The following is a 14,492-nucleotide window of genomic DNA, read 5'->3' as shown; positions in this document are numbered from 1 at the left end:
GTTCATGCAAGCTACAAAATCTGCATGGAAAAATTTCATGTGTGGTGTACCATGTCACTTAGGGATGCAAGTGGCGCGGGTTGGTGGATAATGGCACAACAAATTTAGCATTAATTTGTAGCATTGATGAGCTAATTGATAGTTTCGCGGGGTGAAGCGGGATGCCGCTTGCACCTCTATGTGAGTTAAAACCCCGTGTTGAAAGATACCACTAAAAACACAATTTTCACAGTAAAGAAACACCATCTTGTGCAAAATATTACCATGACACGCTAATAGAATAGTATGGAAAGGTGTCTGCCTAATGGATGATGGATGCAAATCTAGACCAAACAATGCAATGCTTACTTTTTCGTACTTACCATTGCTTACTCAATGATAATACTTATAATCCCGTGATGGTTCGGAGACAAGGAGCGATTTTTTACCCAAGTACAACAATAATGAAGATGCACCCAAGATTTCTGAATTTGTATGGGAATTTTAAAAAAACATCAAGGAATAAGTATTTAGTTTTGTCTTTGCTCTCTATATGTAATGCTAAATTACAGCCTTTTTGAATATTGTGAATTCCAATATTATTAGGATATCTTTGCATTATCTTTTTATACACGTGAATTTTTACATTATTTATAATATTAGTCGAGATGACCATATATCTCACAAAAAACCCCAAAAAACCTTGAAAGAAGGAACTATCATGAAAGTTGGGATCCATTATTTATGCCCATGGTCACATCCTCTCATTTGGGAGGAGAGGTGGCATGGTGCTGTGCGTGGTTGGGGTGGACGGGATGGGGCGTGGCTCGTGGGACAGCAAGATCGTTCCCTATAAAAATGAACCATGATCAATTGAACATCTCTTGTGTTGACCACATCCAAGCAACAAGCAACCGTTCTTGCTTGCTGCTCAGCGCAATCAAATTCCATGGAGCTAAGCGCGGCCACCCTCCTCTCCCTCTCCCTCGTCTCACTGATCGTTCTCTTTTCCTTGCTTGGCCGCAAACCAACACCAAGTTCAAGGAAGAGGCAGCCTCCCGGCCCACGGCGTCTCCCCTTCATCGGAAGCCTCCTCCACCTCCTGACGGAGACGCCGCAGGTCGCTCTCCGGGACCTGGCCAGGAAGCACGGCCCGGTGATGTACCTGCGGCTGGGCCAGGTCGACACCGTCGTGATCTCCTCGCCGGCGGCGGCTGAGGAGGTGCTCCGGGACGACAACCTCAACTTCGCGTCGCGGCCGAGCCTTCTGTCCACGGAGATCGTGTGCTACGGAAACACTGACATCGCCTTCGCGCCATACGGCGCCTACTGGAGGACGCTGCGAAGGCTCTGCGTGGCGGAGCTCCTGAGCGCACGGAAGGTGAGGCAGTTCGCGCACATCAGGGACAGCGAGGCCCTGTCCCTCGTCAGTAAGATCCGCGCCGCCGCCGCCGGCGGAAGCGGCGAACCGGTCAATATCGGGAAGCTTCTCGTGTCCTGCGCGAACACGATCACCGCAAAGGCGACGTTCGGCGACGGGTGCGACGCCGAGCTCCAAGAGCGGTTCTTGTCTGCGATCCGGGTCGTGCTCGACACCAGCGGCGGGTTCTGCATCGGGGACCTCTTCCCGTCCCTGCGGTTCGTGGACGTCGTCACTGGGCTGCAACGCCGGCTCCGGCGGGCGCGCGGGCAGCTCGACGACGTCTTTGACAGGATCATCGCTGGGTGCGAGGCGCGGCGACAGGAAAAGAAGACCGCAGCAACGACCGGAGACGATGATCTTCTGAGCGTCATGCTTAGGATCAAAGAGGAGGGGCAGCTTGAGTTCCCCATTGGCACTACAAACATCAAGGCAATCATAGTGGTAAGAGCATCTCTAGAAGACCCTTTAAACTGCGAAATTGAAAACGCAATTTTCAGTTCACAGAAACCGTGTTTTAAAGGTTGGTTTTAGCAGCGGCCAAACAGACCCCTCAAAATTAAACTGTAAAACCAAATATTCACTTATATTCTTTTCCCACGTCTTCTTCTTCCTCTCGCCTATGTTCATGGTCAGCTAGCTTGCTCCCACAAAATTAACGGACAGCACACGATGCGGCCAAATACGGAGCCACCGGCGACGAAATACAAAACGCACGAAGCGGCCAATCCAAGAGCTAGCTAGCTCCTCCGTCGGGCTAGCCAGAGCTAGCTAGCTCAGCTCTAGCTCAGTTCAAATCGATCCAGGAGCTAGCTAGCTCCTCCCTCGCCGTAGTGAGAGATGCGGCCGGAGGACCGGGGCGGCGCGAACGATGGACACGGATGGGCTGCCGGCGTTCAGGGAAGGGCGGGGCGGCATCCGGGGCGACGTGGACGGCGGACGCGGAAGTTTCCATGGTGCTTTCTTCCGATACAAGGCACCGTTGAACCGGATGCAAAAACTGTGTTTTTACAGATCGGAAGGAGTTTTTTACCGCATCCCTTAGAAAAATTTAAAGGTCGAAGATGTATAAAAGGTCTGTTTGGGCTACTTTTTCCGTCCAAAACTAAAAACTGGCGACTATTTTATAGTTCGGTGGGATAGAAGGGGTCTGCCAAGATATGCTCTTGTTGAAAGGCTGGCCTGCTGTGCCAATTGTTTCTCAAAGAGTTAGAACTATCACCGAGAAATGTGTGCGTGCAATATCCAAAATTAGGTGAATCTGAGTGAAAAAATATTTTGGGTAAGTTAATTTTCCAGGCCATTAAAATCCTTCTTTCTTCTTCCTTCACCTTTCTTCTTTTCCCAACCGTTCGTCCTCTCACAAGATCAAATTATACAAATTGCAAACTGAGTCAACTTACATGTACCTATTTTGCTAATGTTGATACCATTAGTTGAATTAACTATCATGGTTTCCCAATAGGACTTGTTCACGGCAGGGACGGAAACAACATCGTCAACGGTCGAGTGGATCATGTCGGAGCTCATGAGAAACCCAATGGTGATGGCCAAGACACAAGCAGAGGTGCGACAAACATTGGACAACAAGAGTCCAGAAGATCATGAGGGCCACATGGACAAGCTGGAATACACAAAGATGGTGATCAAGGAGGGCATGCGGTTGCACCCGGTGGTACCGCTTCTGCTCCCCCGTGTCTGTCGAGAGACCTGCAACATTGGTGGATTCAAGGTCTCGAAGGGCTCGAGGATAATGGTTAACGCATGGGCGATAGCAAGGAGCCCTGAGAATTGGAATGACGCGAACGAGTTCAGGCCAGAGAGGTTCGAGGACAACACAGTGGACTACAACGGCACACAGTTCATGTACATACCTTTCGGGAGCGGGAGGAGGATGTGCCCTGGCGGTGCCTTTGGGCTAGCTGTGTTGGAGATTCTCCTTGCACGGCTTCTGTACTACTTTGACTGGAGCCTCCCAGACGGAATTAAGCCGGATGAGCTTGATATGGACATGATCGTCGGCTCTACAACAAGGAGAAGGAACCAACTTCACCTAGTAGCGACGCCGTATAATGTTCCGACGGAAAATCGAGGTTGATCAACGTGTAATTGATGCTTGTGATGATGGATTAACTTTGGCAATTGTGCTCATGTGCGATTAAGGCCTTGTTAATTGCATATATGTCTTGATTTGTGAGATTAATATGGGTAAAACTCCCCACTCAACTTGCATGATGCGTGAACTTTAGTCACCCAACCATGAAAATGCCCACCTAACCAACTAAACTTTGTAAACATGAACCGTATGGTTCAGAACACGCCATCCTAGTGAGAAATCGGAACGTTGTCATGTTTATCCCACATATCGATGTCCTATTAGTGAGCATGGATCCTCCTAGTTTCTCCTCCATGACCACATCAACAAAAAGGGCATGTGTGGCTTGTTCTGAACCATATTGGTGTTCATCACCAAGTCAAGTGGATTTTTTGCGGGGGTAAAAGGAGTATATTACTCAAGAGCAGACAAGTTCATCCCTACACAGACTAGGGATGTTATCAGGACCGCAACGGATCCATACCACAGTTCGATCCTCCGTCCTTTCGAAGTTTGCTAACGTGTGACTTACATTATTCTGCTCTCTAGAGATATGAGTAACACGACACTCCCTTAGACCCATGAGACGCTTCACCTCAGAAATTACCATGGCGTACTGAGACCGATCTTGGCCTCGGGCATTGATCATCTGTACTGCTTGCAGACTGTCACTCTCGACGATGATCGGCATCTCCATCCATTGGTGAGCAAGGGCTAGGCCTTCCATGCAACCGGCGAGCTCCGCGCGCAAGGTGTTCGGACACGACCACAAGGACCTACACGCAGAGAAGAGAATGGCCCCATCATGGCCACGTAACACCATACCTGAACCTGCACTCCCGTCCTCATGTGAGTATGAGCCAAGTAGAGTGGATTTAACAAGCAATTTTAGAGTTCGATATGTTAGCGCATCATGCAAGTTGAGTGACCACGAGTAACACAAAAGCAATATTAACTACTACCTCCATTCACAAATATAAGATATTTTGGATATTTTAATATGGATTATAGATAGATTGAAATGAATGATCAAACCAATTAAAGCGTGTCTATGTACATCCGATTTAGTAAAAGTTTAAAACATCTTATGTTTATGAACAGAGGAGTAATAGTGATAAGAAAGGGAAGTCTACTTTCAAAAGCTTAGGCTCCAAAATGTCTACTACTAGAGTGAAAACTAGTCGACCGTCGATGGATCAGAAATAGTGTTTCCCCGTGAATAGCATAGGTTTGTAACTAGTAGTATATATGTCAATAGTTACGCCTTCGGGGATATTTTTCTTTACATTTTCCAAACAGTTTGTAAATACAGGACTATAATACTAATTTTGCTCATGAAACATCCGGGTTGACGATTAAGAACCAATTATTGTTAGTACTCCAATATGGAGCTTGGTACTCGTGATGTGGGGCCAAGATTTATGAATATTTTTTGCTCTTGTTTTGGAGGAGGAGCTACAACGACATATAGGGTTTGGTGGGACATTCCAGGATTGTCCTCTAGTATGACACTGCTGTCAAGATTTTCTTTGATTTCCTACAAAGGGAGATAAGGTAATTTTATGTTTTAAAATGTCTTGATTGCGCTAGACAGCACGATCAACACTATTACTCTATGCACCCCAGGAGCCTGCAAAAGCAGATTGGGCCATCCATCCCAATCATGCATCACAAACATGTGAGCACGTAAGAGCATGAGCAATGTAAATTGTTGTTCCAGATTTTGCAGCGACTTCTCGAAATCCAGGACCAGGTCCTTCATCCTTGATGTCACACTGGACAAGTCGCCCGGCTGCTGTACAATTCGTGGACACTGCCCACCTCATGCAGACCGGTTGCTGAGATGCTGAATGACAATGAACTTGGCCAAAATCGGGCCAGGGTGCCGGGTATGGCCGGAATCTAGCTAGGCAATGACCTGAACATTGAAGGAGCGAAGTTGATCGATGCACTACGGTTCCAAGTATAGTTAGCACTCATTCATTATTTATTTGCTCACAGGGCCATCAGATAAGTTGCACTAGGAGCTAGAATTGTCCCTTCGGGTACATGCGATAAAACTGGAATGATACAGGGAAGATTAGCATTGCCCCTTCTCAAGGATGACACGCACAAATTAAGTAATGGTCCATTAAAAAAAATCGCATGCCGGTCCATGCCTTCTTTCGCTGGCCTCATCTTCTCATACAACAAGGCCCTTCTGCTGCGACCCTGAAATGACACAGTTTTATGCCATATAGATCCTTGTACTTTTATTTGCCCCATCTCATCTTTATGACTAAGTCCTAATAGAGCACCACTTGAAATTTTGTCCTTTTATTTTCTCAATGGCGCGTCTTGCTTGGCTGCACTCTTCATTGCTTCGTACAGTAGACCTTTATGTCCTCACCGCCTTATGGTTTTGGTAGTTAGACCTCCAAATCTCAATCTCAACTAAAGTAATTGAATCTGTGTGTCATATAAATTTCTCTTCCGGTGACACACAATGTCAAGATTTATTCGTACATGTTCTTTTGATTGAATTAGGTGCATCAAAAACAATAATCACCTCAACTCCTCGAGTAGAAAGCCAAAAAAACATGTTGTTTTCTACTGCAAATCACTAAATCAGCCCATGTCCTAATTAAGCAAGTTACTACAGATTACCACAGCTAGTGTGATGTTTTGGACAGAGATGGAAAACGAAAGATGTTTAGCAGCAGTGCAAGAAAACCATCCTAAATAATACGTATATATTAGACCCAAGGGAACAAGTCTTCAAACAACCCAAATGCCACCATATTACACACGTATTAAGAGCTCATAACCAAAAATGAGCAAAAGAGGACGTAATACATTGAGAAAGGGGTATACAGTGAAAACACAGATTACCCAGCCATACTCAATCTTTAGTACTCCCTCCAATCCACATTACGTGTCTGAGATTTGCTAGATACGGATGTATCTAGACACTCAGCTTGCTATACTGGTATGACATCCATGTCTGAAGTATCTTCACATCTCAAGACTAGTCCGTCAAGGTTCGATGGGAATAGGCACTTCCCCCACAGGCAACCAGATGAGACAGGCTCCGATGGAGGTACTATCATCAACATGCTCCCGCTCTTTTGAACAACCCCCATCACACTCACAGTGCTTCCTTCCTTGATGTATCTGCCGGTATGGGATTGAGTAAATAACAGTGATTCACTAATATCTTTTGGCACACATCTTCAGAAAAGAGTTAAATATTTCTATGTGATACAGGTGGAAAGCAACATAAAGAAAATAATACCCTTCTTTTAGGCGCATTTTCCGACCATCACTTGAGAGGTTCCTTTCTCGTAGCCATCTTAGAAATTCAGGAGACATGTCCTTGTTCTCAGGATTGATGTCAATTACTACCGGTTCATCGACATATGGTGTCACCCGTGCACCACTTCCTGTTCTCACCAATGCTCGAAGCCCAGATTGAAAATCGGAAATGTAGAAATCTACCGCAAAGCGCTGCAATAGTTACACAGGTGAAATGTCAAAGCCAGTTAGGAAGAAAGTAATATAATTGGAATATTAACATTTTAAAAAGACATCTTTATACTGGGAAGTAATTCATTGTATCAATTTATTTTAAACACCATTTTTCTAGGTACTTACAGAAAAAAATAAAACTCACCTCTGCTGTCTGTAATCCCCAGGTAAACCGGCGATGCTTGGGGTTTGCAATTTTTGAATCCCAACCCCTATACTCATACAGCCTAGTTGAAGTGTACACACATCTCGGAATCCTTTGAAATGAGGACTGCAGTGGGAAATTTCCACACGTAACAACCTGCGATGTTTGGCATACTGATCATTACTGTAAATGGTAAGTAACTAATTAATAATGTAACAAGTTTTCTCAGAACAGAAAATAATATGTTGTCAACCTGTAGATTAACATATGCAATCTCCAAAAAACTGAAAAGGATTTTATGCTACATGTGGAACGAAGTGATTATAAGAATCCAATTATAACTACCATGCAAATTCTACCATGAATAATAAACCGACATACAGAAATTTGGTGATATATTGATGTATTATGTGCTTGTATACAGGTCCAAAGCACATGCGGCAGAAAGGAACATGAAAGGTAAGTAACTTGAATCTGATGGTACATGTATTCATAAACCAAAACAAGAATCGTGTAACAGTAATACTCAACTATGTTCAGCTTAGTCTCATTAGCGCACATTGCAACAGAACGATCATAGGCTCAATGGAACAGGATGAATACTGACACTAAACAGAAATTTATCAGAGTGAAGATAACAACAATAAATCCAACAAGAACAGCAGCATTTCACATACCCCTGTAACCTTCACATACTCTCCACCTTTTGCAGTTATGAGATCAGTATCAGGATAGCTATTGACAAACCCGAGCACGCCTCTCCTGCCACTGAAAACATTCCAACACACAAGTGCGGAAACAGAACCAATCATTGCCACAACAACAACTATCAGCACAACCGCATTGTAAACAACAACAAGAATGAAGAGACCTATTGCAAACCCCATCAGCAAGAGTGTGATCACTTACCAGAGTACCAACTTCGAAATGCTTCCCTTAACTGAGAAACTACTTTCGGTGGTGAGAGTAGTAACAGCCTGGTTGTGAGCAAGCGATGTAGCCTGCACCTTCATTGATGCAGCACAATCAAGAGATCCAGATACTTTTCTTCTTGGAGCACCAGACGAATTCAGTGGCCCGGAAGAATGAGGGCCAGATGTGATAAGCCCAGTTGTAGGAAGCACTGGAGGTAGAGGGCCAGAATTCTGGCGAGCCATTGGGGTCACACCTCCAGACTGGGGACTGGTTGACCACTTTGCTTGTTCTCGATGCTTATTGAATGGTCCGGAGTTAGATTTTGCTCTTGCTGATCCTCCAGCACCAGGAAGTGAAGATGAAAGAGAACCAGAGTAGTTTGACCGGCCACCAGCATTAGAGACAGGTCCAGAGTTGGAAGCAGCACCCCCAAATAAAGTATTACTCGAAGGCGCATTGCCCAGAGGACCAGATTTTCTGGACTTGTCAGCATGGAGGTCAAACATCTTCCCAAACTCTCCAGATTTCTTCAAGTCACCATGAGTGTACGGCATCAAATTGGAGCTAATGGTTGGGGCTTTCTCCTTAGGTTGCTCAGGTCGGCCAGATACATACAGGCCATTGCTCAGCTGATGTGATGGAAATCTAGAACCCATGTTTGAACCACCAGAATCAATTATGTATTATTATTCAACCAGCTCTAGTGTAATCAATTGAGGTCAATTTGAGGCTTGATGTGCACAACCATCCTTCTCATAGTACAACCTACACCTTGCATCAGCTCCTGAAAAAGGAGATGATAAATATATATTATAAAAACGATGGGTGTGAGGTACATTTTCGCATTATGTGACCAAGTGATAATCACGTTAGAACAAATACAATGCAAATAAAGAAAACTCAATGATGGCGTGAACCACAATAATACTGATCAAGAATATCGACAGGATTTAAAATGAGTGGCACAATAGTACACCACAGTGGTTTAACTATAGTAGAACATGAGCTAATTACAAAATTGATGCATGGGAACACAATAAAAAACATAGTAGAGCAAGAAACCAACTCTTCAAAGAAAATGTAGTTTATCTATCATACAATTGTTTTTCCACTTTGAAGTTTATCATGGAGACCAAATAGAGTTGTTTTGCAAAAAAAATAACTTTGAAAAAAGTAGTAGTAGTTCTCTTTCGTCATGTAATTGTTTTTTCTTTAGAAAATCGTCGCTGGTAATGACAGTTGATTAGATGGCACTAACCCAGTGGCGGAGGATAATCAAAGCGGAGGGGGGGTCAGTTATTAGATATTAAAACACACAATATGCATCGAAAAAAGCCATATCTCTTTTATCATCCACAACAAAACGATCCAGCTGAAGCTCCAACCCACATCTCTCTTATTATCAACCACAATAATACTGATCAAGTTTGTAAGTCTGTAATGTGGCCAAGTCTAGGTATCAACTAACGCATCAAAGTCTGCACTGTAACTCGTCAATTTTGAGTGATGAATTATTTTCAGATACTTATAACTCATCGATTAGAAAGGCCGGCAGTCTAAGCAATAACCTGTAACCAGGGCGCAGGCGTCGGCGGCGTGCAGTACGGCGTGGGTGTGCGGTTCTGATCGAAGAGACGGAGAGGAGCAGGTCCAGTTCGTCAGCCGCGGGTGCACGGGCTGCCGCCGCCCGGCGTCGGTGGCGTGCGGCTCCAACCTAGAAAAGGGGAATTGAGGAGGAGGTCAGAGGAACCGACGAGTGCGTGGTGGTTGGTCGCTCAAATCAGGTCGGCAGACGGCAGCAGGTCGCCATGTCCATGGGGAATTGGAGATGGAGGCTGAAGGAGTCGAGGCACGGGGAATTACGGGGACGGAGGCCGGACGCGATCAATTTGGAGGAAACGGCAGGATCAGCGGCGGCGGCGCAGCCGGGCGTTACGTCCACTGCAGTGGCTGCGGCTGCAGAAGGAGGAGGAGGAGGTTGGGGGTGGCCGAGAGAGAAGATGGGCCAGGGCCTAGGTGGAAGAGAAGAGAAAGAAAGGAGGATGGGCTGCAACCCGTAGATAGGGACAGATGCTGGGCCGCAGAATTCGGCCCAGTTCAGCTGGGAACGTTTTTCCTCCAAAAAAACAAAAGTGCAGAAATGTTTTAAAAAGAAAGTGCAGAAATTGGATTTTTTTTCCTATGAATGTTGTTTTTAAAATTTCTATATTGGCATATTCGGAATAATCCCTCTGCTCCATAATGCAGTGTCTATATTCTTTTTGAAAAGTCAACCTTTACAAAATTTGATCAAGTTTTTAGAAAAATTATTTACATCTAGAATAAGAAATGGAGTACATATCATTAAATACATCATGACACATAATTTCATATCTACTACTCCCTCCGATCCAAACGTATCCATCGCTATCACGGATCATACATCTAGAATAAGAAAAACAAAAATGCACCGCTTCCGCCTGTGACAACCTACACTTGATCCCTTGACGAATCCATCGCTATCACGGACCATAAATCCCCAGGCTCATTGCTGCTCCTCAGGATGATATGCCCTATCAATGTTGATATTGAGTAAGTCACCTTCAGGTCATTTCCAATGCACGTAAATGTCTTTCTCTTTCCTCATACTCCCTTCGTTCTAAAATTCTTGTTGTAAATTTGTCTAGATACGGATGTATTCTTGTCTTAGATGTCTAGATATTGATGTATCTAATACTAAAACGTGACATTTATCTAGATACGGATGTATCTAATACTAAAACATAACTTGATATATCTGTATCTAAACAAATGTAAGACAAAACATTTGGGATGGAGAGAGTACTAGTTTTTGTACTCAATTGTAGAGTTTTCGTCGCCCACCTGGTTGCCTACATGCCGACACTCTATCAACAGGCTAGCTTTCCCTTTATTTATTTTGTTTCTCCGATTCCACCAGTTCCACAACATGCAACACACCTTCACCTATTGCTCTACCCTTGTTTTCTACTACACAATTTTATTTTTGTACACTTTGCTGTGTCTTTAAGAGCAGAGTTTTGTAAGAAAAACAAATTTTCCTCAAATGAATGGCCTAAGATATATCAATCCATGGAGATATAGGATTAAAATGGTCTCTCTCAAATAATCCTGAAATCAAATACAAGTGGTCTCTAATGTCTCCAGTTAACCTAATACAATTGTCAAATGTATAGGTGCACTAGTTCGACGAAATATGATAATATATGTGTAATATGGATGGTAGAAGTAGCCTTTTGTAATCTGGGTAAATACGAACAAGATAACAAGTACCAAGAGTAAATAAAATGGTGTTTCAATGCTTGGAAACGAGTCCTAGGTTCATACTTTCACTAGTCTCAGTTCTCAACATCATTAACATAGTTAAACAACATGATATGCGCTCAAAAAGTGCGGTAAAAAATCACTTCAAAGTTTCTATTTTTATCGGAAAAAGTAGGATGAAATCACCTAGGTGCACTTAATAGCAATCCATCGTCTTCCAAATCTTAATCTATTGAACCATCTCAATGGCTCACGGATAGTCCCAAAAATTGTACTATGACAAAACCATGTTATACTATCATTCAACCTTTTATGCATAGAATACCCCAATGTCACCACAGGTATCCCCAAGTTATACTAGACATGCATCATGTAATCCCAAACCCAAAATATTCAATCCAACATAAAGGATTTTCAAAGATCAAGGCATCCACCACAAAAAGAATAGAGGGAGAAACATCATAAGATCCAACTTTATTAACAAGCCCATTATACAATCAAGATCGAAAACTTCTAAGAACATGGGGGGAGAGAGAGATTGAACACATAGCTACTAATACATACCCTCGGCACCGAGGATGAACTACTCACACATCACCATGAGGAGAGAGAGAGAGTTGTTGGTGTCACGGAGTTGCGTCTCCTCCGGTCCACCGGGACTGGTTGGAGGCACATGTGTCGACGCCTCATGTGGTGGAGGTGTAGATCCAGACTACGTGGCTGATGCCGGGCTAGGAGTGAAAAGAGACGCCTTCTACTCCTCCTACCATGGTGGGTACACTGTGATGTGGTCAGATGATAGTGGCTTGGACATGAATGCTGGGGCAGTGGTCCCGGGTGGAGGTCTGCATGGTTGGCTCTCTGGCGGGAACCATCGCCGGCGGTGGTGACTCTCCTCTTGGTCGTGTGGGCGATGGGACGGGTAGCGGCGGGCGGCTCGGGCGTTCTCTCTGTCTTGTCACTGGCAGTGCTCCAAACCGCATATGGGGATCTGTCCTCACCAAGCTCGTCATGGGAATCTCGTAGTGGCATGGGTGAGCTGCTGAGCGAAAGCTCTGCGCCTCGGTGCCGACGACGGTGACACTTGCGGGTGCCGCTATCTTCTCGAAGATGTCTTCGTGGTTCTTCTCTTTGTGTCTGGGCTCCGGGTGAAGACCTTTGTTCGTTGATGACTCAACAGCGGCGAAGCTTTGCGCCGTTCTCCCTCATGAGAGTGTTGTTGTGGAGCTTAGGTGTGCTAGGGCGTAGTTTGGTGTTGTGTTCAGGTCTTCTTTTTTTCTCTTTTGGTTGCATAGAGTTCTGCGTATGCCGGTTATCTTGAGATCGGCTTCGTAAGAGGGCCACCTCTCCACCTTGTATTGCTCGGCCATGTACCTTGTTTGGTTGTGGCTTTATATATAAATATAAACGGCGCGAAAACTTGTTTAGAGTAATCTTCATGCGTCGTGTCGCCTTCTTCATCCATAAAAGAGGTAGGAACATGTGCCCTACTATTGTCATATCCATGCTGACCTTTTCAGTGGCCACATACATGCAGAGCATTTCCACTGTGTCCTTAGCGATCATATCTCCTGTTTCACGACTCTTGCTGCAAATAAGAACATGTATGATCCGTAAAGACACCATAACAGTCAGGACACACTCGATTTTGAAGCTACTATAACAATGCTAAAAAGAAATAGTGAAACCGATAGAAATTGATAATTTTGGTGTTTTTAATTTTTGGACAATTATCAGAGGAACACCGACGATCAATAGGAAGGAAAGTAACAATATACATAGCAATGCCTAGCAGTTAGGGGAGTAATGCATAGGAAATAAGTACATGTCCTATGTAGAATGCAAGCTAGAAAAAAAATTCAATAGTGTAGATCATATTAAGGGACTAAAAACTGCAATTCATGCATGATAAATGTATATTATGAATTTCTCAAGTGGCGTGGATACAACCAGCTGACTTCATTGATATGAATTTGATTTTCCAAAAAAAATTGACTAAGCAATGCTATTAAATACCACCATCCATCTTACTGCTGATGTTACAAATTGTAAGACTCATTTCCCTGTTAATCACAAACCATGCCAGGCTATCTGTCATCGACATGCTCATAAGTTCTCATGTGGTTAAAGGGAGAATGAAAAATAACTCAAATAGTCATCCAATGTTTCTTTTTCTACTGTGTCCTTGGAAATGAAAATCCACTCAGTGGTTAAAGGGAGAAATTTCCGGTAGTTGAATTTGTGCTCTACTGACTTATGCTTGGCTGCCTGCAGAGCCTGTTTAGTATACAACAGAGTATTTAGTTATGAATGAGGTTGTAACTTTACCATATGTAGAGTCAAATTTATTCAAGCTCCAATGTTAGTTTCATAATCACGCTAGGCTTAATTTTTATCTTGCGGACGTTCGCGGACGCCTACATGCCTACTTGCTTACAATGGAGAACCGGTGCATACATGGTGTCAGGTGCATGTCACTATTATTTGCGGCAAAAAGACATGAAAACTTAGTAGAAGCATGCAACTTGCACACATAGTAACCACTTATACTAGTACAAATCAAGCAATATAAGGGTACAGGGTCTGGTGCATTGACCCCACAATAGTTGCTTAAACCTAAATTAACTACATTGTGCTACCTTTATATGAAACTGTTTGAGCTGGCTGAGTTATGCAAATCTCCAATTAGTTAGCTTGTGTGACAGTGTGACTGATAACAAAGAACAATGTATGTTAAAAAAATCAAAGAATAATGCATCTACTTGGGCACCAGTGGGAAACTAACGCTCGCTAACCAGTTGAGTCCATTTCACTTCGTGTTACAACATGGTAAAGACATATGGTATTATACAAGCTTTTGAGATTTACACTAGGAATTTCAGAAAATCTTAAGGAACCAAGCCCATCATTCTGACAGTTCTGATGCCCAGCACGTTTATTGAACATATAAAAGATGAGCAAGTGCGGCCAACTAGCGGCACTAGCCACGTCTCCTTTTATTCGCGCGTCCTCTCCTCTCCCTTTCCCCTCGCTCACTTCCTCCTCCGTCACCCGCAGAACCCTAGCCGCCTTCTTCCGCAGAATCTCAGCCGTCTCCTCTCCCTCTCCACCCAGCCGCCCCCTCCTTGACGGCCTCCGCCTTCTCCCTC

The 14,492-nt window shown here is 44.0% G+C and overlaps 2 protein-coding genes and 1 non-coding gene across 3 annotated transcripts; 2 read left to right on the top strand and 1 right to left on the bottom strand.

The window, feature by feature from the left end:
- The first annotated feature begins 896 nt into the window (after positions 1 to 896).
- LOC123185949 (cytochrome P450 99A2) lies at positions 897 to 3,611 on the top strand. The gene is made up of 2 exons (XM_044597754.1): positions 897 to 1,843; positions 2,865 to 3,611. Exons 1-2 carry the CDS (start codon positions 929 to 931, stop codon positions 3,495 to 3,497), a joined length of 1,548 nt encoding a protein of 515 aa, XP_044453689.1. The 5' UTR covers positions 897 to 928; the 3' UTR covers positions 3,498 to 3,611.
- Positions 3,612 to 5,529: 1,918 nt separating this feature from the next.
- Positions 5,530 to 5,632, top strand: LOC123038381 (U6 spliceosomal RNA). Its single transcript, XR_006417832.1, has one exon. It is a non-coding gene; the product is annotated as a U6 spliceosomal RNA (small nuclear RNA).
- Positions 5,633 to 6,209: 577 nt separating this feature from the next.
- Positions 6,210 to 10,061, bottom strand: LOC123190255 (uncharacterized membrane protein At1g16860). The gene is made up of 7 exons (XM_044602867.1): positions 9,925 to 10,061; positions 9,630 to 9,775; positions 8,056 to 8,845; positions 7,824 to 7,914; positions 7,147 to 7,302; positions 6,769 to 6,980; positions 6,210 to 6,647 (listed from the first exon to the last, which is right to left on the bottom strand). Exons 3-7 carry the CDS (start codon positions 8,715 to 8,717, stop codon positions 6,455 to 6,457), a joined length of 1,314 nt encoding a protein of 437 aa, XP_044458802.1. The 5' UTR covers positions 8,718 to 8,845; positions 9,630 to 9,775; positions 9,925 to 10,061; the 3' UTR covers positions 6,210 to 6,454.
- Positions 10,062 to 14,492: the final 4,431 nt, after the last annotated feature.

Source organism: Triticum aestivum, chromosome 2A, assembly GCF_018294505.1.
Source record: "Triticum aestivum cultivar Chinese Spring chromosome 2A, IWGSC CS RefSeq v2.1, whole genome shotgun sequence".
In the NCBI taxonomy this organism is placed as follows: Eukaryota; Viridiplantae; Streptophyta; class Magnoliopsida; order Poales; family Poaceae; genus Triticum; species Triticum aestivum.
The sequence above is the reverse complement of the archived record's forward strand: the minus strand, read 5'-3'. Positions and strand labels throughout refer to the sequence as shown.